The sequence below is a fragment of the Chelmon rostratus genome, chromosome 6 (genome assembly GCF_017976325.1).
Source record: "Chelmon rostratus isolate fCheRos1 chromosome 6, fCheRos1.pri, whole genome shotgun sequence".
Taxonomy (NCBI): Eukaryota; Metazoa; Chordata; class Actinopteri; order Chaetodontiformes; family Chaetodontidae; genus Chelmon; species Chelmon rostratus.
Genome location: NC_055663.1, coordinates 19,686,234 through 19,711,970, shown reverse-complemented (window position 1 = coordinate 19,711,970; position 25,737 = coordinate 19,686,234). Strand labels below are relative to the sequence as shown.

The 25,737-nt window shown below is 41.2% G+C and overlaps 1 protein-coding gene across 6 annotated transcripts in view; it reads right to left on the bottom strand.

Annotated features, from left to right (window-relative positions):
* Positions 1–25,737, bottom strand: part of plekha5 (pleckstrin homology domain containing, family A member 5) — an 81,219-nt gene that overhangs the window by 35,154 nt on the left and 20,328 nt on the right. For 4 of the 6 annotated variants that reach the window (XM_041938189.1, XM_041938183.1, XM_041938184.1 and 1 more), the window contains exon 4: positions 2,150–2,233. In XM_041938189.1, the coding sequence (XP_041794123.1) occupies positions 2,150–2,233 (84 nt within the window). Of the gene's footprint in view, positions 1–2,149; positions 2,234–11,492; positions 11,691–14,616; positions 14,701–25,737 lie in introns of those variants that run through there. The other 2 variants (XM_041938186.1, XM_041938187.1) reach the window with 2 other exon arrangements.

Sequence of the window (25,737 nt, the reverse complement as noted above, 5' to 3'; positions counted from 1 at the left end):
ACAGAATCACTCTTACTGTGCGTCTGTCCCGATCACTGGTGACTGTCATTAACACAGCTGCAGCATGTTTGCCTCTCTTTTAGCCTGTTACATGTTGCCTCTTCACTGGAGGCTGCCCCACCCTCTCACGATTGCGCAATTCATCACGGATGTGTAAATAGGTTTGACACATCTTGGCAGACCTCCATTCCGTTCCTAGACTGGGATACAACTGATGTCTCAGCAGAGACTATTTGTCTTTGCAAATCTGTTAACTCAAAACTAATCTAGGATTCATTCATCTGAATTACTCATATTTCCTTTTTAGCTGTGCTGTTTGTGTGTTTTATATTACTTATAGTATATATGTCTAAGGGTGGGTTTAGTTTATGCTTTTAATATGATATACTAGACTGGTAATAAAAACAATCATGCCAAATTTAAACTAAATCACGTATTTTGGGTTTAGTTGAAGTGCAGAGCAGATTAGGCAGTGATTTTCAGCCTGGCCTCTTTATCCCTGTGGCAGCTTAAATCCGTCTTTGCCTTTTATTACTCGTCCAGGGTGAAGATTTTCCTTCTTATTACTTTTGCTAAAACAGAGCCAACTGTTGGATGAAACGTACAGTAATAAGCTTAAAAATAACAATGAGTCAAGAAGTTCACTTTGATGTTGCTTTCCCAAAGCTGACCTCCAGTACATCTGATATAGATTCATTTTGCAGATTATCTGACAACGATAAAACAATAATTGCTAAATTAGATATCATCTTGCAGGGTCATGTTGTGTCTCTCAGCGCGAAAAACGGCAGAGATGTGAGAGTAACACAGTGAGGGGAGGAATGTGTCAAAGAGAGTGCAGCATGACGGTTCTGGCACAACAAGCTTCTTCACAACCATTTTCCAATTATTCCATCTCTGCTGAACAAAATGCAACTCACTCTATAAGAAACAGAATTAAAACCAGGATTTTAATTTTGAAGTCACATATTGAAAAAAGCTGAAACTGATGTGCATGATGAGCCATCAGGGAATTCACCCGCCAATAGTTATTGGACCTTGGCCATTATTCATGCCTTGAAGGAGAGAATATTTCACTTAGCATTCATTGCTCAATAAAATAATTGCCACCAGTTGTGATGACATGACTTCAGTGTGAGAATATAACATTACAGAGAATCTGCTATGACAACGGTCTCTGCAGGACGTGAGAAACTGAGTGGAGCTGATACATGTCGCGCAGCATTACGCTAAGATGGCGACGGTGGAAGATGAAAGTTGAGGCTAGTGTCATGGTGTGGGTCGTGAGGCAAACAGTCCAGTACATGTATATTTAGGACACTTAAAGATGGCGAAGCAAATCTGAGTGGGAATCTGCAAAGGGGGGCAAAGTTATAGCCTTATCTTATCTGTGCTGGACATCCTGCAAATCTCTGGACACAGTGCCTGACTTTGTCCACACATCACTATCACATCACTATGAGTGGCCCATGGGCAGGGTTAAAAAGTAAAAGGAGGGCAAAACTGAAAATGGGAGAATTGACGACTCCTCAGGTGGGAAGAAACTAAGTTTAGTCTGACAGAGTCATAGAGTCATTCTCCTTGAAGTGAAAGTTCACGATGACTGGCCTCTGACCGAGTCATGTGAGCAGACATGTGATGACTGTTGTGCTGAAAGCGGTGTGGATGATCACATGGACGCAACATAGTTGGGGGACATATCCTTATACTTGACAGCTGAAAAGGCCATGAACTCTTGTCCAGGTCAAAACAAAAGAAGAACTGTGAATCACTGCATTCCCATGAGCTGATGTAAACATGATACAACAGCCTTTGTATTGGCAGCCCTTAGCACTTGTAGAAAACAGCAGCCCAATTATGCAATAAAGGAAATCCCTTTAATAATGTGAGTATCTAAGAAGTATTTAAAAAAGCGGCATTTATACGTGGACAGTTCATTCTTATTTCTAAGGAATTTGTTTCTGAAGATAGATAACTGAGGAAGCATCGAATAGAAGAGGCGCCGAACTGAAAGGGCAGTGCTGCAAATAGAGGGTGGCAAGGCACAGGCTTGTGCAATGTTGCCTACACATTAGGAGCTGCAACAGCATACTGCCGAGCTCAAAAATGCTACTCAGTGGCATTCTGAAAGCAAAAACAAGAGACTTACTGTTCGTTGACGACAAAGATGCAGTTGTCTTGAGAGGGTAAGCTTGAGACAGGATGCTTGCAGGTCACCTTTCGCTCATTGTGACTATTGAGAACAGGGAGGGGGAAGAGGGAAAAAAAGAGAGATGAATGTTAGAAAACACTGCACGCACGTCTGTGACAAAAAAGCCCATTAATAATACTTAACTAAAAATAGTTGATGGATATTTCAAAGACCTCATCTGTAAAAGGTTGAGAGAACTCTTCACTTGCAAAACATGAGAGCAGCTGATGGAGATGCACATGATGAAAATAATATCAGCAAGCTGTGCCAAAGGAGTAATTCATCAATCAAAAACTGGTTCAACCCAACATACACTGGGTCGGTGTGACGCCGGAAGAAGCACTCATTGCACACCAGCATCCAGACAAACATACATAGATGGAGCTTGTGGGAAAACAACAGCAGAAGTAGTGCATAAAAAGACAGTGAGGAATATGCAGAAAGACGCCACATACAGTAAAGCAAAAGGACCTCTCTCCTTTTCAGGTAAGAGCACCACGGCTTTAGCTTTTACAATAAAAGGAGCAAAGAGCAATTTAGATGCAGATTAGTAAGTGATGAACATAAAAATCATTAAAAACCCATTTCACCTTTAACAAGTCACAATTTGACCAGGATTTACAGGCTCCAGCAGGTTGTAGTGCCATCCTACACTCAGCATGTAATGACAGAGATACAGAAGATGCCACCCACCCATTTACAGCAGCCCACAGTCACTTCCACCCTAACATGATTTGAACACCAGGACATTGACCACACAGTCTTAAGAGAGGAGGAGTCCAAAGCCTGGGGCCTTTGCAACAACGAGCCTGGTTGGTGTTGTGTGTGATCTAGCTGGCCTGGGGGCGGAGCGCTCAGAAAACTGACCTGAAGCTTGTAATTCTTCCTCAATGGTAAATCCGAATTCAAGATTTTGCTTCAACAGTGTCACTGGATTAGCGACTTGGCTGCTAAATTAATTTTAGATCCAGAGCCAGTTCATCAGCTTCCAATCTTATAACCCCCAATTTAGAGATAGAAGAATCAATAGTTATATGATTATACTGTCAGTGAGTTACGGCAATGGGAAGTCCAGTAACTGTACTCTGTACTGTACTGTAATCAAACATATTGACAGCAGCAGAGATTAAACAAGATAATAATAAGATAATGAGTATAGAGAAGAACTGCAGGGTCGACAACAGTCTTAAAATCTACTACTGGCTTTACAGGCTTGACAGTTATTCTATATTTCAACTCAGGCTGCACTGTAAACAGAAGAGAGTCAAGCTACAATCCAAAAATAACAGTTTTTAAACATGGGGTACTCATGGACTGAAAAGAGCAAATACCAAGCATGAAATAGGGGGTTTAGTTTCAGTTTAGCCTGGAGAGCAACAGTCTCCACAGCTCTGGTCTATAATTACTGGAGGCACTATTGGCAGCAGAGCACTTTGTGCGGTCTTGGGGCAGACCAGCGGCACCATTTTTCTTTGGTATCCCTTCACTCATGCCTATACTGTTCTGCACATAGGTTGGCTACACATTCAAGAGGAAGGAAGTCTGGATAGGTATTTATGTAAATAGAAGTGGGACGAAAGAATGATGTTATGTGGAACTGTGGATGGGCTTTAATAATCAGTTCCAATACTACTCCTATCCAATACTTAAGAGTCTTTTAGCTTTCAGTTTCTTGATTCCTTTGCAAGCAGTGATTTAATGCATGCACCTCATGTGGTGGCCACATGAAATATATGGGTGCATTTTGCCGGCCTATTAATTGGCTTTCATTACAGGAAAGCAAAGAGTTTGATACCTTCTAGGACATTTTAAAAAACAATGACCTAATTAAAGAAAATCCCTCCATTGTATCCACTTCGGTGGATATATTATCTCCAATATTATATCCACCATAACCCCATGTGCTTACACTGCCTTTACTACAATAACCTGGAGTGGTATATTAGTATGTTCCCTGGTGAAGAAGGACATGCAACCCGGTAACTGTGCAAATCTGTATCTGCACATACCATGATGTATACTTTTAATAGTGCAAAAAATAGCTACATTTTCAATTATTCTTTATTTTTTGCATGAACACTGAAGCAGATTAGTTTGTGCAATATGGAAGTCTGCTTCTCTATGCAGTTTTCAGCTGGCTTCGACTCATTGTTTTGGTTTGGCAGCCCATTTGGTGAAGTCCCAGTGGCTCTAAATGATGGTACAGTAAGTATGTGCTCTCAGCACACAAGCTCACACAAGCCAGTTGTACAATACTTGCCCAATGAAAACTGGCAAAGCAAAAGCAGCCAAAGAAAACAAGTCAAGCATTTACTGTAGCTAGACAAAAGAGACCAAGACAGTTTTCCCAGAAGCCTGCAGACCAAGCCAAGGCTAGGAAGCAACTAAACAGTTGCACTAAGCGATGGCCCGACTCAATCTAAACGAAAAGAGGGCTCCAATATAATAACCATGTTACGCTATTTCTGTTGATGTTAGTGATGTTAGACAGGCCATTAGCTAAAATATTAGCCATAGGAACCTCATACTGGAACTTGGCACTGGCCCTAAACCTCCCTAAATAAAAGATTACACTCATTAGCAACACCTGTCCATCAAGACCTTATATCAGGATTTGAGTAAGAGAAGATAGTTCAATGTACCAGCTGATGTAACCTACATCTTTGGGACAACAAAACTTTTGAAATTTACGTTCGGGAGCACTGTATTACATGACTAATTGATATTTGCTTGATGACTCTGCCTCATTAATCACGATTATAAATCCCAACTGGCTCTCCATGCTCACTGCCTTTCCTGTGGAGAGGACAAACATACTGTAGGGATAAATTCCCCTGTAAAAATCAACAAAACCTCACATCAAATTAATTTCAAATAAAATTCAATGTTTGACGTCAACCCACTGAAAGACATTTCCAGTTTTATCTGCTAGCATGCTACACACATAAATGAAAAGGATGTGAATCATATTGGCTGGATAAAAGTGTTCAAAGCTATAAAATATCACCGTCAAAATGAAGTTGACCAAGGTTCCTAGGGTTACATCTATAAAATCAAAAAGCCTTCCTGACGTTCAGAAAGCTTTTGCAGATGTGCAGACTGACACGTGTGCAAGGTCAGTGTTTTTAAGAGGGGGGTGTGTGACATCAAAGAGTCCGTCTACCTATATAGACGGAAGCTATTTGAGAAGGTCCCACACATTCCCAACATGATCCATGTGGTGTGGTGGTGGACAGTGAGTCCTTAAACCTCAGTGGAAAACATGGGGGCTAAGAAGTAACATAATGGCTGTGGCCGTATGTAGGCAAAAATAGGCAGGATGAGTAACAGCGATACACATTTTCCTGTTTAGCAGAAAAATCCTTTTGGACAACCCACAAAAGAAGCCCGTGGCAATCAGTGCTAGTCTCCTTTGAACTACTCTTTAAGCTGTTTTGTTATGCTATTCAAATGATACAGCAGTGAAATTTAGCATACGACTGTGAAAGGCCTGACAACACAGGGAAACGGATGAAGGCATCCCACATTGCAGATGCGTTTATTATTCAAAATCAGTTCTATTGCCTCCACATGGCACAAACAGCTGATTGCAAATATGACAGGATCATTCTGCAAAACAGTTATTGACAGGATAAGTGGGTTGGTTGCCTTGTCTCACACACCATAAGGGCCCCTCTGAAAACAGTGGATGATAATGTAATCAAAGTTGATGACAGCAGCCATTGTTAGACCAGCTCAAACTCAAATCTCTTTTTGAGTAAATATGTTTTTCAAAATACCTCTGCCAACTAATCTTAGCTTACAGAACCACTTAAAATGGTCACACATGCTCTGGAGGATGTGGTCTGTGGTCACTACAGTCAAGATTAAGTTAGCATAAAATCATGGGGCTGTACAGCAAGGGGAGCATATGGTAGCATTTTTGCTTCAGTAGAGGGCAAAAACATTGTATGCTCTTCATTTGCGTTTAGGGTTTTGACTTGTTTTCAAGAGGGAGATGTTGGTTTATTGGGTGGGTGTGAGTGAAGGGCACCAGGGGGTTCCTTGCCTCTTGACCTAAGATGTACGGAAATGGGGAACTATGAGCAGTTGTAAGATCCGACCACCCTGTAGTGAAGAGGGTTTGGTAGCTTTCTGGGTTCTGGACTGTCCTGTCCTCAACAATTAGCAGTGAGCTGCAGTAATGAAGAGCTTAAGGTCTGGGGGTCAACACTCCACAGGCTTAGCTTTTATTGTTCTGGGAGGGTCTTTGATCCCTCACTCCTCTTCTACTACAGTTTAACCACAAACAACTATGAGGCTCTAAAGAAGACCTTTATGTTAGAGAGAGGGGAAAGGTCTTCATGAGTTTTGACAACAACATCGTTGGATTTTAACACCAGAGTTTGAGAGTGAGGCGGGGGTAAGCATTTGCTCCAGCGTTTCACCTTCTTCATGTAGTCTGTGAGCCAAAAACAGCCAATTAATTTTGGGCCATTTCCACTAAGAAATTATCTTTGATGTTCATCCAACAGTCTCAAGTTCACAAAAAACAAAGCTGTAAAATATTTGTCAAAACATTTGAACCTAAAACGATCTCTCCCACAACCTAGTCTTAATTTGAAAGTACAGTGGAGTAAAAATAGTTATGGGAAAATACTGTAAAACAGAGATATGTCGCTTGTCAATCCCTAAAGAGTCATTAACTAACATCCTTACTGCCTGACTGTCTACAGGCCAAATGGAAGAAGAAATACAAACACTACTTGTGGTCATATTTCTGTTAATTTTTTCAGTGTTGCATAACTATAAAAGCTGAAGGGGATTTCCTCGAGCTGTGTTCTGTTCAAAAAATTCTCTATAACTATATAAGAGTTCACATTAAAGCTTAGCAACTTCAACACTCTTATATGGAGGCGAATGGAAAAGAACCTTTAGCGTACTGTATGGGATGAGAGTGGAAGGAAGATTTTTGACTCATGTCTGTCACCACCTTGTAATTTGTGGCAGGTAAGCTGTGTTCTAAAATTGGACCAGGCATCAGCTTATATGGCTTATATCGGAACATATGGTGCACAGCATAGAGGAAACGGACTCGGTATGTCCTTTCCATTAAGTGGTTATTTTCTTTATTGCTGCTGTATTACAAAACAAAACAAAACAAAAAAACAATTCATAACCAAATGCAGTATGTCTTATATTACATGGTCCTGTGCCATCTGTTTGCCTCACAACAGCCACGCCACCACAAGATTCAAGCTCTGTGCTTTTTAACATTGAGAAACCGCAAGCAAAGAAAGCCACGCCTTTCTGCATGTCCTCTCAACTTCTGTAAATACATACTTCCTTACCACAGCAAATTTATCCTAATCATTTTCCACTGAATGCCTTTCAAGTTGCTTCAAGTCCTCTACTGACTGGGCATCCTAATGTACAGAGGTGAAGAGTGCAGGTCAGAGCAATCGAGCAATGCAGCCTCCTTTCCCGAGAATACGATCTAATGATAAACACTCCATGCAGTACTGTGCGTGCTTTTATCACAGGCCTCACAGTAGCTTAAGTGTGAACATTCTAGCACACATCGCTCAGTAGGATCACACCCTTATCCTAGCAATGCTGTGCTCGTGAAATCATACATCCTATTGAAACCAGACTGCGTGGGACGCATTTCAGCTCTAGCTCAATTAGCCCACGTTGCACAACTGAACAAGTCATGTTTAACTCTGCATTTAAACATATGACTATTTGGTGACTTTTGTGAGACTTATTTGCAATGTCACACATGATATCAGACAGCAAAGCCTACAGGTTGAGTTTACAAGAGTTCAGCAGGAAAACGTATTGGTCCCTGAAACAAATCCAACTGTAAATCACCAAACAGAGCCTTTCAGTGATAATTAATCCTCCTGTTAATGCTTAGAAATCTAATCCTATTACACAGGGAGGAACTTGGACACAACTTTGGACGAGGCTAGTGAGTGCTGATTAACGCTTTCACATTAAATGAGCACTATTAACTAGCATAAAAAAAAGTTTGACTGCAGTAGCATTCCTCAATACCACATGGACATGGACTGGAGGTATGAAAGCCCTCATCACAAAAGCTGAGCTGAATAAGCAGAATAGGCAGTTTGTGAGTGGGCATGTGGAGGGCAGCAGGAGAAAAGACAAAAACGACAAAACAGGGGCTTTGCAGTCCCAGAGAGGCCACATGTATTGCAGTGCAGCAACATGAACTAATGTGATATTACTAATACCTGCACTGACGTGATATCATTAACTTATTTATTTGCTTTTGAAGGAAATGTGGTGGAAACCCTGCACCACACCACAATCATTGCAGAGAACAGAGCCAGTAGCTTCAGCTGTAGGAGCTTTGACTTTCACCTTAGACCTTTCTACTTAACCACAGAAAACAGCTGCTCATTCGGGCAACAAATCTAATTTCTTTCACAAACAATTCAATTAACAGCCCCCTCAAAGCAGCTGTGGCTGTGTGTGTAGAGTGTGTCAAGGTGACACAGCTGAACGGGCGATTCAAGAAGATTTCAGAGCCATGGAAACGAGTTGCCTCCTCGAGGAAATAAAAAAGCACTGACTGAAAGAAGTGAACATTTTTATTTATGAAGAAAATTCAGGAAGTTACCGCAGGAAAACTGCAGTGCAATGTAGTGATGGGAAACCAAGCTTCATTGTGACCTTCTGACCGGAGGCCAGCATGTTACAACTGGTCCTCATCAGACAAAACGATCAGTTACTTAAAGGTCTATTTATGAAACATAAATTCCAAACATTACATTAACCACAGTTCCAAAGTTTGTAAATCCACTTTCGGTGTCTGTAAAACTCCCCTTGTTAACCATTCAGTGTTCAATTTCAGGCTTCATTAAAGACAACAGCACGCTAGATTTCAATGTGGCTTTCATGGCAGATAAAGTATATGGAAGAAACCAAAAGGCAGTGTGTCCAAAGTATCAAAAAACACAATGATGATATTTGTGTTTCTGTTTCCTGTGAGTGAGGCAGAAATCACATCCATACTGTGTGGATATGTAGGTCCATTGCAGGACAAAGAGCAGATGTGTAGCACCCAGAATAGCACTCAGACTCTTCTAATCAAGGTCATCTCCTTAAAGGAATAGATGGATGAAAAGCTGAGAAGCAGCAGGCAATTACAAAAGATGACAAATGACATGATTAGACTACTGATTAATATTGTTAAAGATGTGCACAAAAAGGTCTAAAATATTACCTTCAGCTTTCTTTCGTACCATTACAGACTAAACTAGTTGTAAGGAGTGGGAAGTGACAATGGTTTTCAGGTGTTCATTCCTCTTTTTACCACATATTGGAATAAGGAGGCAAATTGACTGTGAAGCATTTGAATTCAACGCTCATTTTCTCCATAGCTCAGTAAAAAAACAAACATTTGACAAGGCTGGTAGGTCTGTATATAACAACCAATAAACTGCCTGAATAAGGGAGTGGACACTTCTCTGCAGTTTTTACGATTTTGCTAGTTTATCTCAAAGCCTGAACTCAAACGCAGCTCCGCCCTCCTCTCCTCTTGATGTCTTCTCAGAGAGTGCTGCGCCTGGTCCATCAGCCAATAACAGCCAAGCTGTACATATCCATTATGCTGACCTGCTCTTTAATGATAGCAGTGTCTCTATATACAATTTATTTGAATGGCCCATCTGAATAGATTTGTTTTTAGTGAATATTACTTACACTTAAGTCTATCAAATTGAGCTGTCTAAAAGGTCTGCAAGAGTGGTGCAGTAATTGGAGAATCATTCAGACCGCTAAAGTGTCTTCTTTAAACAGAAGCTAGCTTGTGAGAGCAGTGATGTCTTGCAGTCAACTCAAGTGGTGGATGACGGAGCACTCCGCCCCCAGACCGAACACAACAAAATTCTGTCTGTAGGAAACATTGCAGAAACACTGATGATTCAAAGTCTGTTAGAAACTGGAGCACAATGGTGACTGGCTGAGCTCATAGGGAAAGTGAATACATACTTTGGACAGCAAAGCTGTCCTTTCTCTCTCTGGGTTAGTTTTAGTTAGACATTACAAGCAAATGTGTCTTCAGATTCCCCATATTCTCACACAGAGACACAAAACAGTGGCTAGCTTTATAGATGTTTGTAACAAAACAAGACAACTGCCTAGAAACACATCCTATCACATAATGAAGAACAGGTTCAACTGCAATTTGTGTGTTTCCAGGCATTCTGTAATAAACCACAAGATCAACATGCAAATACAACAAAATACATGTTGCTTAGCAGATCTAGTGCTTGTGATCTGGTCTATACTTGTTATTAAAGAGGACATCGTCTACAGTAGGTCGCTGCAGGACAGACAGTGGGCCAATGCTATAATTATGGCTTAACTGACTGTGATTAACAGATAAAAGCTTTTAAAGATCATCCAGGACCACTGTGCAGTTCAGCACTATCAGGAATAGAAAATATCATCTGATGCTACTGGAATGCAGTCATGGGGGGAAAACAGGGGCTTTTCAGGACTGATCACAGTGTGAAGTGATGGCCAACTCTTCAGAAGAAATAGAAATGAAAAATGCCATGTTGATAACCACAAACACTGCATTAAAACTGGCAGGACTGGCACTCTATTCTGATTGACAATACATTTGCATCAAAATCAGATTGCATTGAAATTCAAGAGAATAACAAGACAAAATAGAAGTCAAAAGTATTTTCCCTTCAGGGGTTTGTTTTCATTGCCCTGTCACTTGAAACTCCTGGGTCTAAGCTTTAAAGACAAACAGAATATGAGTTTTTAGAACTATGAAAGATAAAAATCTAACATTTGAATTTCATATTCCCAATTTCCTTTAGGCGTTGCAAGCCTGAAGTAGAGGAAAGAGGTGCTTTTTAAATCAAACATGCACAATTTGTTCATCACAGAGAATGGGAAAAGACCAATTATTATTGTAACTAACTGAGCAGACACCATTTAAAAACGTCCACAAAAATAATCCAGCATATATATGGCATCATGTGAACTCCAAGTATACAGAACCCTCTAACTTGATAACACAAAGGTGCATTGACAAAACGATGACAAAGTCCTGTGCAAAAGACGCTGTTTGCACAAAGCGCATGAAGCCATGTGAGGAACAAAACGCGTGGCATCAGCTGCTTATATCTGCAATACAGCACGCAATCACAGCGGCTGCCTCTAAATAGCCCTTTGATAGCATTAACCATTAAACACCCGAAATTATCGCGTTAAGAGCAAACCCCATTCAACGGTGAGTCGCACGTATCAAACAACAATGCAGGCTTTTACTCACAATGAAGATCTTCCACGAAAACGTCCAGGCAGTTAAACAATCGCGGTGAGGTCAAACGGGCCGGAAAACCGTGCAGAAACACAAGATTTATCCAAACGTGAGCGTCAGACGTGAGAGTTTCTCGTTACTTTGAGGAAGCGTGCGTTGTGAAGTTCGCTCAGTCCGCTGCTTCGCTGCTGCTGCTGCTGTGCTCGCACGGCAGAAGCCCTCGCGCCTACTGCTGCGCCGCGTGCGACCGTAGTAGAGACACACTGAAACCCGAGAGGCGATGATGTCACGGTCCGGATGTAATGCGAGCAAGGTGGCCCGTGGCGCTTTTATTATTCCCTCCCAGCACAACTACAAACCGAGCGAACAGGGGATGCACACAAACACACAGGCCGAGAGCCGGAGCTGCCACAGCGCTGAAATTAATAAAACACGAGTTTACTTTCCGCTACAGAAGCCGCGCAGGATCTATTCTTTACATGCGATTTACTTATTTCCTCCACACGTCGAAGCAATGGAAAACGGCATGGAAAAATATGAGACGCTCCATGGCAGTTGAAAGCATTTCTGCAAAACCGCATGGAAGAACTGAAGTGACAGCACACCGCAGATTTAAAGTTGCTCCCTTGTTTATTTGGGATTGTGTCCAGGCAGGTCAATAATATGCACATAAATGAATTTGAGCTTTAGTTCCTCAGTGAGCTATGTTAGTTCTGGCATGTGCTTCCCTACATATGAATGTGGGTAGCTGCACCTCCCTCAGCTCATTCTTCAAGCAAGTCCTGACAAAGGGGTTTGCTGAAAAATGAACGATAGCTGCACCGGGCTTCAAAAGGCTCACCATGAAAGTAATTTTTGAATCATCCTGACAAAGCTTAGGCAAATCTGTTGCAAAACACAGTGACCACAGTTCAGGGAATTCTAGTACTGTATCCTAGATCTGGTTTGCATTCTTGTCCATCCCAGTTACTGGAGCTATCTAGCTGAAGCTTGTTAGTTTCAATGGGATGAAGTGAGAGAAAGAACTGAATATCAAGTAGGTTCAGCAGGGAGCCTGCAGCTATTGAAGACATGAAAGCCCGGACAATGACCTCGGCCCAAACCTAGAAGCCAAACAGCTCCTCCACTCATTAACCTGCTGAGTGTAATCAGTGGAGCAGGAAGACACCCAGAGACGGTCAATACGCTCTTAGTGGCTGCTTTTCACTCCCTGTTTCCTCCCTTTAGAGATACTTGAACATATCTTAAGAGCATGCTGTCGCTCTCTCAAAGTCACTGAGTTTTAACAAAAACCACACACAAATGAAAAAAATGTATGCGTTAAAAACATAGCAAATAGGCATTAAAGATATTAACACCACTGGCAATATGTGAACTACCTTGACCAGCCCTACTACATAAATAATGCATCACGCTTCCAGTATAAAGCTAGGGAGGGGGTTGGGGTACATTAAAACATTCAGTCCTTCAGCTATCCTTGGTCCTCCAGGGAGGGCCTCCCATGCTGGAGTGAGGAGCCAAGGGATATGGCCACCACCTGGGGCACAGAATGGACACCATAGCCCAAGAGAAAGCACACACAGAGAGAGAGAGAGAGAGAGAGAGAGAGGGGATATCTGGAGGATATATGATATGATTTAGTGACCCAATCCATGAGAGATGAATTCATGACAATAAGGAGCTTGTGCTCCAACGCCCACAAAAAAGGTGTCAGAGGGGAAAGTCAAAGCAAGCTGTTCAGCCATCTGTGTGTGTGTGTGTGTGTGTGTGTGTGTGTGTGTGTGTGTGTGTGTGTGTGTGTTGCCACAGGAGAGAACGTTTTTTTAACCAGGATAACTGAATCAATGTTTGCTGTCAGCAGCGCCTACATCAAACAACAGTCTACTGTTCTAAGGAAAATTATTTCCACTGTCAAGCCCTTCACATTGCTAAAAACAAAACAGGGTGGTTACAGATAATATTACATCAGTTCATAAGTTTGATCCTCACAATACCCAAGTTGTGTTTAACAACTGTGTTTTATCAAAGCAGTCTCCTAGACAGACTGTTCCTGCCTGCTCACTCATTGTAAGTCAGTCTGAGGGCATCTGTAAGACGGTTAAAAGGTAAATGTCACCATCACAGCCATCAAGCCTCCCTGGATTACCCCAAACATACATCTTCAGGCTGGTTTCAAAATCACAGATGCTGTAAATTGCTCAAGGTGTTTCACATTCTGGTGCCCCGGGGCTACAAATGTCTTTCCAGGAGACCAAAAGCACATGTGAAATCAGACACGATCAACCCAGTCGCTGAGCATTTGTTCTCAATGCAACTGTAGGCTATCTGGTTTCATTTACTTTATATAAATCAGGAAACATGACAAGCTCAGGTTAAATACTGGAAAAACCCCAGATCCTTACACCAGTCCATCAGGCATTCAGTGGGAGTGGGAGACCTAACTGTTGTTCCAAGAATCTGTTTAAGGGGGTTGCGGCTCTTCAGTAACCATACCAAGGTCATACAAACTCTGTTTCATCTCAACCCAAAACTTAACTGCACTTCATTTTATGGCAACACACCATTAGGCTTTAGACAGAGTGAGGATAACATGGTGGGCCGGCTCATATCTGTTGATGTTATCACGGCAGCTTGGCTCCACCGCTCCTGTCTAGCCGTCAAAGCTGAAGGTCTCGTAAAGTAACGATGCACTGTGTTTGAAGGTAGATACAGAGACTATGTACAATAGCAACACCTGCACAATATACTGCAATCCAATAAAATATTGACCCTTAGCTAAGCCCGGCCACTTTTGTTGCTGTTCCTATGCCTGTCAAGCTTTCCATTCTGGCATTACACATACGGAGTTTACAGTAACAACGGTGACTGATTCACCATCACAAACACCACGTCTTTGTTTGCTCACAGACATAAACAAAAACAGATTTCTCATTTCTAGCGCATGAACGTGGATTTTGTTGCCTAAAGTGATGACTCTCATGAGCAGAGTAAAGCTAGCTGATCTAAGCTAATGCTAATGCTAGTTGAGAAGTACGTTTCCATGTGACACATCTTAAAACGAGAACCCTGTAAAAGGATCTTAAAAATGTACTTGGTTGCTGCGTACATGATATAATGCTGAGAGACTGAAGCTTACCTGGACAAGCCATACAGTGATTAGATTTCAGCTGTGCTTTATTGTCCGTATGTTCAAATAGTGTGTTTCACTTTTACAAGAGTGAAGGATTTGAGGATGTGAGGAATAAGTCATGAGTCTGACAAATGGTATCTACCACAAGTTTGTCAACTTCCCTCAAACACACAAAGAGCAAGACTGAACTGCCGTCACAACCTAAATTCTGATATAGTTGCATCTTACCATGCAGTTGCATAACCCCAGAAAATAATGTAGAAAGCTAATAACATGCCCATTGCCTTTGGGCGGAAGGCTTGGTTACCGCAAGCTAGTTAGCCAGACGTGCTTATATTTGCAGCTTGTGTTAGAGCAGATAAAGACAAAGTTTAATCCATTCCTCACACATTTGCTGTTCTGGTTTAGGTTTTCATTGCTGCTCCTCTAGAGTCTATGCACTCCACATCAACATATAGAGAAATGCAAAGCTTGGCAGGCCTGCTGGTGCCTAGTTACAGCTACTAAGCTGTGATTGGACAGTTGCTCTTCATAGGAGAGGTTGAGGGACGGTGCGACGAGCCCTGCAATATACAATGCTACCTTTGAAAAGGTTATAATGTTCAGTTGTTGCTGAGACAGTATCAGGCAGGTGATGAGTCATCTCTGTGGTATGGGATTCAGCCCACAGTATGTTTTGATTTTATATTAAAGGCCATTATTTTGTGTTCCTGATATTTTGTCCAACACTTGTACATAAAAATGGTTGAAATAAACTATGTCATGCACAATCCAAAGGGAGAATATCAGCCATGATGTGCAGTGCAGTACACGGCAACTCAACCTATATAGTAGTCTATGGATGACGCTGAGATGTAAAAGACACCTATACATTGGAGCAATTATCAATGAGCAATAGAGCGTTTCTTCTAAGCTATAGCTTGCTCTCGAGGCTTCATCCGGTTTTCAGCTGACAGATGCCGAGGAGAAGCTTTCAGACTCATTAACTGCCCACACAGAGTCAGAGAGAGACAGGAAGGGAGAGGGAATCGCTAAGTGTTCACATGTTCATCCACTCTCAGAGGATCCTCTTCTACCTGCCCACTCGCTCTCGTCTCTGACTCTTTCCTCTTCCACCTACACTCCCACGCTCTCTCCTTTGTCACTGATTTGCAGGTTATTGCCTGCTGGTGTTCTGAACAGCTGCAGGTACGTGCAGTGGCTGAAAGCAACAGTAGCCTAAGGTTGATGGTGAAGAAGACAGCCTGAATCAGAGCGTTTGCCAGCACTCTGCAGGGGCCTCTGTTCCAACTGAGCGACAGCGAAAGAATACTGCATGCATAAACTGTTCGGTTATACCAGCTTGTCTTCAGGGAGGCAGCGAGAAGATGAGCTGAAATGGCCACCCTTCTCGGTGCACTGGTGTGTGAGTATATGGGGAAAGGGGGCGTCTCCTACTCCAGTAATTAGCTGTGTGTGTCAAATGGAGCTGAAAAACAACAATGGATACCAGGGTGCTTGAGCGGTCACATCCAGACACACAAGACCATGATGTAGTCACTCTAGTAACATCAGTGATTTGGAAATTACTTTGCAGAGGTCAAAAAAACAATGAACATTAACTTCTGCTGATTAAGCCAAGAGATCACATGCATACTAATACGCCATGTTTATCTGTAAAGTTAATTCTGGAATGACGGACGAGATAACTTGAAATACATTCGAACGACTTCTAGCTCATTTTTGACACATCACGGCATGCTCCAGGGAAGATACCAACACGATTTCCAAAGAACAGAGCAGCAGAGAGAAACCTCTTGAGCTGTTTCCATTTCTGTGATAGAGACAAGGTTGTTGGGAATTGAGAAATCTCAGAACAAGACAGGATTTATCATCTGCCTTAACTGCAGAGATGAAAGCATTTGCATCTGATCTGATCTGAAGGCATGTCTCCTAAAACATCTTTACGTACTGTGACCACTCTGCATAAATGAAAAGGTCAGCTCACACAACTCTTTTTTATTTTTTAATGTTTGATTGATTTGTCAATGTCAAAAGGCACAATCCTTCACAGTGCACAGAATATAAAGATTATATAAAGGTTTCATCCACTCTTTCCAGACACTTTTTTTGGAGGATATAATGAATGGAAAATGTGTTTACACTAGCACACAGAAGAAAAGACTAATTGGAAAAAGATCAAAAAGAACATGGCTAATTTTGCAGAGGCTAGCAAAATGGACCAATCAATGAGGAAGTCAAACTCAAAGTCCCCCGGGCTGCCAGGAAGCTGAAGAGAGCTGAATCCTCTCATGAATTACAGCACACCACTGACCATGATTACATGAGCATGCTCAAAAATCACTGAGCTACTGATTTACTGAAAATGTAAAATCGAAAGGCTGCTTCTGGTATCTGTCTCATACAAGCAAAAGAGCAGATATGCTCATTGGAGGCACAGGCAGTGTGCAGTCTTGGGATCATCACAGTGATCCAGCAAACTAGTGGGAGGAAAATTAGGCCTGCAGATCAGCAAACACAGAGGAGTGTTTTTCGAGCACAATGTCCCTGGTGACTGACATCACAGAAGGTCAGCATAGAACAGTGGGGTCGGACAGACTCGCTTGACTGCTCAGGCTGCTTTGTGAGACTTGGCAGCACTGACAGTCACAAATTCCAAAGTTTGCAAGTCAAAACACCAAGAGCGATGCACTCTAGCATGAGCCCTCAAACAGCCCAACCCCCTTCAACACAACTCAGCCAACTCATGACTGCTTGCTGACCAGGCTTGACTTTCTTTTTCCAGTATCAGCAAAGGGTACAGAGGCTCCAAGCTCCAGTTATACAGGATATATTTATAGAGCCTTTACATCTCTGATCCGACAGCTGCAAGCATCAGCCTGACAAGTTTGTGTTTACAACACTGGGGCAACCAAACACAGAGGTAATTATTTGGTTATGAATAATTTATAGTTAAATTGTTCAAGATAAACACAAAAAGCTTTGGGTAAGCACAGCATCAATCTGTGGGGCTTCAGTTTTGCAGAATGATGAGAAAAGTCTGTTACACTGAGTCCTGTGAAAAAAAGTTGTTGGATTCGGATCAAGTCACATAAAATGGGGCCAGCAGAGAGACATCATTTTTGTTTTGGCCTTACTTAAAGAGAAAGAAGAGGTGCACACATTTGGGTGGTCACTTTTTATTCAAAATTCCAACATTCATTTCAATATTATTCGCATGACTGCATAAAGGCTATCACTACATGGGACAGGAAAACTTGTGATTGCATTCTGCTTTTATTCAAGTTTTACACATCGTCCCAACTTTTTTGGAATCTGGGTTATATCATCATTAAGCCAAGACCTAATTATAAAAACAATATAGAAACCACACAGACTCTTTAATACCCACTCACACTTTCTCCAGGTAAATGCAAGCTGAGAAATGCTGTAGCTCAGGCCTCACTCATTTTCAGCTTCCACACTGGGCACATAAAAGGATGCACACAGTTCATTGTGAGCTTAATGAATGTATCAACTCTTGTCTTTGGGTGTAATGAATCTGTTGGGAGTGGATAATGTAGGCCATGGCGCTGATTTGATGGAGCCAATAACAGCAAACCCATCCACATACACTGGGAGCCTCCATCCATAACCAGCTGCAAAACTGATGATTATACAGCAATGGGGAAGCACAACGCAGCATGTATCATCGCCCATTCTATCAGCTCATTTCCCTCCTGAGATTAAGTAGTCGTTTTAGATTGATTGGGGAGAAGTCTTTGGATGCAGAATCAGCTTCTGCCGCACAAATGTCGACTATATACAGTACAGCAATAAAGCTAAGACAAACTTTATGCCATGAATGTAATCAACTCCACTCCACCACACTTGAGGCTATGTGTGTCTTCATGTAATACAAGATCAGTTATGTATCCATTCACAAAATTACATTAATCTCCCCTCTAAAGAACCATAACTTTATTTTCTCAGCGAATGACTCAAGATCCACATCAGATTTCCATTCATCACAGCCAGGAGAACAATTTAATGGCGCCAAAGGCCCCTTTTTCCTTTCAGGACTACTTCCTTCATTGCTAAGGAATTGAGTGAAAACTGTCTATTCAACTCAACTGTTCAAGTGGATTTTATGACACTCACTTATTTGAAGACCAGGCTAATTGCCTAGATGCAAATGAATGGGAACAAAGAAGTGAGACGCTGAAGCATTTCTTTAGACTCATTTAGTCACAGCCCCAGAATTGCTTCAAAAACTGCAACTATACATCTGAGAAAGAGGGACAGGAAGAGTATCAGATAAACTGCAGTAATGGTTATTGTAGATGTTTTCAGGATTAACTGAAAATATGTTTGGAAACACTTTACATTAAGGTACATATTCACCATTAACTAGTTGCTTATTAGTATGCATATTAGAAGGATATTGGCTGTTTTATAGTCATTATAAAGCACTTATTAATGCCTTATTCTGCATGAACATATTATACAACTACTAAGCCATTAATGAAGAGCTTTCCATCAATAAAAACCTCCTAATTACTGCTTACTGACAGTAAGTAAGGAAACTGCTGTACATGAATAAGGTTACTAATAACCCTAATCCCCAGAATAAGGCATTAATAAGTGTTTATAATGACTAATAAACAGTTGATATGCTACTAATATGTCTGCTAATAAGCAACTATGTGTACCTCAATATAAAAGACTGGCCATATGTTTATGTATCTTGTATTTCTCTTGATTTGTAATACCCATTTTTAAATACAAGATTATTTGTTAAACTGGAACAAAATCACTGTGTTTATATTTCAATAAAGCTCATAAAAGGAAAATAAAAGGCGAAACAGACACTACTTGTGCCCCAGTCTTTAGTGAGACATTTAGCTTTTTCCTGTTCAAACTGAATTTGACTGTGCAGCACGTGTATCATACAATTTCATATACCACGGTAAACTTTGTGCAACTATAAGAAATTAGCATGCAAATTGGGACACAGAGACTGTGACAGCCCTCTGATGATGCTGACATGCCTCCATCTGATGCATGAGTTTTTTCTTTCACCTGGCCTGATATTATCAACCTGGGTTGGTCAGGCTATTTAAGATGGCTCTTTATTCCGTCTCTCTCTCTCTCTCTCTCTCTCTCTCTCACATCATCACCTCTTGTTTTTGTTTTGTTTCGTCATTGATTTTCCTACACAATACCACATAATCTCTCAACAAGAGTTGAGTGGCATCATAATGCCAAACACTGCAGGATGTACTGCTTTCCTTGGTCTTATGTGAAAGTGAATTGATGATCTTGGGGTTTTGTATTGTTGGCCCGACGAGATAAGCAATTTGTGGGCAGTAGGAAATTGTGATGATGCGTTTTTTCACTATTGTTTCTAATTTCATAGATCAAAAGATTAGTTGATTAAGCTGCCAAATAATTAGCGGAAAATCCAGTATGAAAACAACAATAGTGACACATGGTTGTAGCCCTAAAATAAAACATTAGCATTATTTCAATACTGTGTGGTCCCCCTAAATGTTTAGCTCATTGGACCAGAGAGAGAGAGAGAGAGAGAGAGAGAGAGAGAGAGAGAGAGAGAGAGAGAAAGAGAGAGAGAGAGAGAGAGAGAGAGAAATGTGGTAGTGGTACAACAGCATTTTGATCCACTATCTAGCCTTCAGCACTGCTGAGCATGCTCAGTAGGCCAGCCAAAGGGCCAGGCTCCTGCTTTGGCCTACTTCTGATAAAACCAATAATGTCATGGAAAGTTTCTCTGCAGTGAATGTCTGTATGTGTATGTGTGTGTGTGTGTGTGTGTGTGTGTGTGTGTGTGTGTGTGAATCCAACAGACAGTGTGTGACAGCGAGGAGTGTGTGTGGCCTCAATATAGGAGCAAAATCCAATATCAACGGCAGCCACAAACAAATAACACCACCCCCTCTGGTGATGACTGTTATTGATCCATCTATCATCCAGAAGTTTAACAGGCAACGATGTGGACATAGTGATCTTGGAGGAAAAGCCACGACCAAAATTGTAGCTGCAAGAAAAATATTTGCGAAATTGAGAGAATGGCAGTCTTCAACTGACACTATAATGAAATGCAATAAAGGATCTGCTAAGCTCTAGTTCCTTCAGTCCCCAGGCAAAGATAGCTGCTAGCGTGAGCAGAGAGACAGGGCAGCTCTGCCTCACTCAGACATCGGTCCAACTGATTACAGAAAAGATGACCAACAGAAGTGGGTCAGCCATGAGAGCGATAGAACAAGATACTCTGAGAGACAGAAAGAGAGAGAAAGTGAGAGCCACAGGGACAGCTCGAGTAAATGTGACTTCAGAAAACGATCTATGTTTGGAAATTAGAAGGGGGGAGATTTGTGGAGTAATCAGTCGTTTACACCTAAAAGAAGCAGTGCCTGTAATCATGCAGGGTGATGTTTACTGCAACATGAGTGTTACCTTACAAATACTTGTACATTCGTTGACCACAATCAGCGCTTTATCTGCCCTCTTTTTTTTTCTAGCCAGACGAGCTCTCTGGCAGCAAGCTCAAAAACACTCATCATGTGCTGTGGATTGTCAAATATTATCGTCTTCAGGCTGCAGGAAAGCAAACAGCAGATGACTAAACAAACACTGTGGAGAGCACATATTCCAGTTCTTGTTTACAGTTTCAGTCATGTGAAGTAGAAATGCCACACAGCATATAAAGTTACGTGATCAGATGTACAGCATACTTTTTTGCTACCTATGTAGTAGTTACCTCTGCTGTGGTAATTTACTCTGTTGGGTGCATAACATGTATTACGTAAAGCAAGCAAAACTGCACAGCAAAAGATCAGCAATTGATAAACCTTTACAGAAGAAGAAGTTCTGAACACAAAACTTGCCACAAACTTCTGTGCAGACACAACAGCAGACAAATCAGACGTCACGTTGAATGCTGAATCCGAGAATAAATGGATTGGCTACGGCTTCAAAACCCCAACCTGACTGCTGTCTCATCAGAAAGCCTTATCCAAGTCAACAGATGTGCAGAGAGAGGCAGCGGTAAACCCGAAAAACACACCAGACATGATTGAGCCACACTCACATTTGAGACATTTGGCAATCACTGTCAACTGGTTTTAAAGCAGTGCAGTGTTAAGTCACTACTGCAGTTGTACCTCATTAGCACTTGAGTGGCACTTTGTACCTATAGGCTATTTTAGTGAAAGGTGTAGGTAAACTGAGCATGTTGTATGTTAAAAAGAAAGCACAGAGGAACAGAAACGTGCCTGTTAATGCAGTTAAAACAAATAAACATAAAATTGTGGTGCAATCTCTCCTGTTTAGGCCTACTTATGCTGTTGTTTTGTAAAAGCTTGTAAATCCACCTGGTTGGTGCCGATGCCAATCGGTACCACAATGGTATTGAATGTTTTGACAAGCCTCGTCCACACAAGGTTCACCTGCTGCTGTGAAAACAGAACCGCAGGTGAAAAAATCCAAAACCTGAGTTGTGTTTTCTGGCGACGTTTCTTGGGGAAAGGGTAGAAAGAGGGTAATGTATTCTGTGTTTAATGTGTTTTACTGCTTTACATTTTACACTCTGTTATTCAGGTATTCTCTGAATTAACTGAATAAATCATGAAAAGTATTTCAATGTGATTAAATGGCTTTCTTAGACCATTAAGCAATTTTGCTGTATCAACGTAATTCATTTGGGTTGGATCAACTTCATTTACTAATGTCATTTTAATACTGTAAAATTGGCTGTACTAACCCTATCAGATTACTGGACCCAACCCTGTAAATAAGTTGAATCAGCCCTAATAAATCAAGCTGACCCTTCCAGAGTACATAAAGTTGGACCAACAGAATTGCTTCAAGCTGAAAGAAAGCCCTTTAATCATGTGGAAATACCTTCCATGATTTAATTAAGTTCATTCAAAGAGATATTTTTTTTATAAACAAAGTAGAGTGAGAATAAATTGCATCCCAGACAACGTCCCCGCTGAACTTTCCCACATCCTGATTTGACTTTTTATTATAACACCCTGTTAATCCATATTTGAAATGGGGCCAATCAATGCCACTCTAAAACAACGACTGGGCGTGTGCAGGGGAAGGCACAGCTGACAAATTGAGGACAGCTTTCAGTGCTGGGCAGTGAACTGAGTAGTGACTCAATCCGATGGGAGTTTGGCACGTTCATTTTTCTTGCCTCTTGTCATCTTCCCTCATACTCCTCATTGAGATCAACAAAGTCTATTTCTGACTTTATGGCATGAAGTAAATCTGTAATGCTTTCACTCTGGAGGATTGACTCATCAGAGGGAGAGGCCAAATTTTTTATCCCATTTGCAGGGAGTGTCTCCTCTAAGTTCACCCGCTGCTGTTTTTGTAGGTGCAGCTGCATTACTCAAATCCTCAGAGAAAAAGAACAACAAGCTACTTCTGTCTGGGGTTCAAATCCTGGTCCTTTACAGCTTAGCACGCCTACAACCGAGCAGTCAGGTCCAGCTTAATCATGATAATTGTGGGGGGATGATATTGTTTCGGATAAACAAGCTCCATGAAAATCTGTTGTAAATTTTTCAGCTGCAGCTCCCTCCTGGTTGAAACCCCTGACCAACAGCTGCATGTGTCAGGTGTAGAGTTATATGGGGTCACAAAGGCAATATATCAGCATCCTGACAAGCACATAGATTATAAGAGGGGAGGGAATTACTTGGAAAGGCAGGAGAGAAAGAGAGAGAGAGACAGAGTCAGTTAGAATGGTTTAACCTCGCTGACTGAACTGCAAAAAAAACAAAATAGCTGCAAGTGAAAATTCACAGGTTTAAGACCTTTCGTGCTCAACACAAGGAAGCAGCTTAATCAGTCAATATTAAAGCTGCAAGCAGCAATGAGCAAGTTTTAGGCTGCACAAAGTTGAGCAAAGTCACTTCAGCTAGTTTAATTCTGTTTAAACAAGTCGCGAGACTAATCACACAGTTGTTTCATCATCACAAAGCGCACAGCATTTCAATAATTACACACTCATAGGTCAGACATTTGTCCCTCCTTCCTCACATTTGATTCATCATGGCAGACAATGATGGTCCAAGAGGTTTCGTTTGTGAAGCACATTGAGTTGGACAAATGTTCAATTTCAGGTCAATTGGACTTTCGGTGTGAGGGCGTGGCCTTTCCAGAATTGCATTTTTTGGGTCTTAATTTTAGTGCCACCATGTGGTCGATTGGGTTCTAATTTCTTGAGAAGCAGTTGCACGTCATTTCCAGAAATTTGGCTGAAGTTCATGTTTCTAGTTCATTCCCACTCACAGCGATTTCAACCGCTAGAGCAGACATCAAGTAACAATAATGATCATAATAATGCACCGGCATTAACATGATAAGGTTCAGTCCCTTCAGAGCTTGAATCCCAATAAAGTACAAATGCGGTCCACTTTTCCTGAAGGGAATGTGGAACTACAAAGAGAAGATGCAAAACACATTCAACAAAAACTGTTTCTGCAGTAGCATGGGACACATGCACAGGGCTATTTCCATAAATAGAGTTAGCACCTGTGTCAGAAGCAGTGAACAGTAAGACTGTAGGATGAAATGTTCCCTGTTGGGCACCACACTCTGACTGTATACACCTCAAGGTGAAATACACCTCATCATCCTCCTACTCTTGGCAGAGGCAGGGCCTTTTATTTTCTGAGTGAAACATGCATTTAAGTGCCACTTACCTGGATCAATGATGCAAGAAGCATGCAAAGTGGGGGAGAGGAGAGAGAGAAAAAGGAAAAAAAGAAGATGTGTTGTTAATAAGAGTGAACAACATTGTCTGTACTGTAAAGCCCTCCTCTAACATTAATTTGCACGGACTCTGCAACAGAAGTATATTTTCTAATGGAGTAAAATTTACAATTCTTTTTACAATGTCCAAAGAGATGCTAGATGTTATGGCCAAACTCCAACAGTGCCCCCCAATGGCTACTATCATGAGCTACATAAAATATCTGCAAAGCAGTACAAAGTATGGCAAACATTTGCCAAATATAATGATATAATATGATGAATCCAATAAGAATAGGTTACAGACTTGCTGCAAATTATCTCAATACGACAAGTAATGGTTTCTTTTTACCAAGTGTGTGCAACCACAAAAAAATAACATAAAATCCACTGCTATGAAAGTCATTTACTGGTACCAGCTTCGAAGAAATAATACTAACACAATTTGTGTGACAAAACATCACCTTTGAAATGAAGTAGACTCTTCACAGAATCAAAGTGACATGCACCACAGACTTTATCCCTTCCGCTGTCAAGTTAGAATTTTATAAATGGTTTTATATCATGGACCATGTTGTGCTATATTGAGGCCCTCTGCTGGGCAAAATCAGTAATTACACTTGGTTGCAAAATCACTAATCACATGCAGGCTGACATCTGGTCTTAATCTCAATTATTTCTCACTTTCAGAAGCACAGTCAGCTACCCTATAGCTGGAAAAGGATGCAAAGAAAAGCACTTTCTGGAGATGAGCAAAGGAAAGCATGGAGGCATAAACAATGAGCTCCACATGACAGGACATATTGGACGATCTCAGTAAATCTATGCATATTCATCAAAGAAATCACAAAGAGGGAGATTTGTGAGCACGGCTGCTTTACTGTTAAGACTCGTCTATGTTTAGGAGAGAAGCCCTCCAAACAGACAGACACAAATCCAAAGCAGATATGAGTCATTTTTTTCTGTCAACTACATTTTCCCTCACATGCAAATATCCACTGCAGTGTCTTGCCTACTTTCATCCATGAGAGTACACACTAATCCAGACATTAAATGCAAAAATCTTACCATTTTTCATTTTTGTCAAGAGTACAAATTACAGTCCAGCAAAACCTTGCATATGCAGACAGTTTATCTTTATGAATTATGATATTAAGCAACATGCAAACATACTGGTTTACTGCAGGACTTTTTTGCCTGGACAAATGCAAACCAAATCATAAAAGCAAGACTGGTATTTGGGATGCTGTTGTTGAATCAGACAGGACCATAAACTACAGGCAAGATTAAAATTCTAAGTTGAACCTGTGGAAAATTTTGAAGTTTTGTCTTTTACACAATAACGCTTTCATACATTTTCAG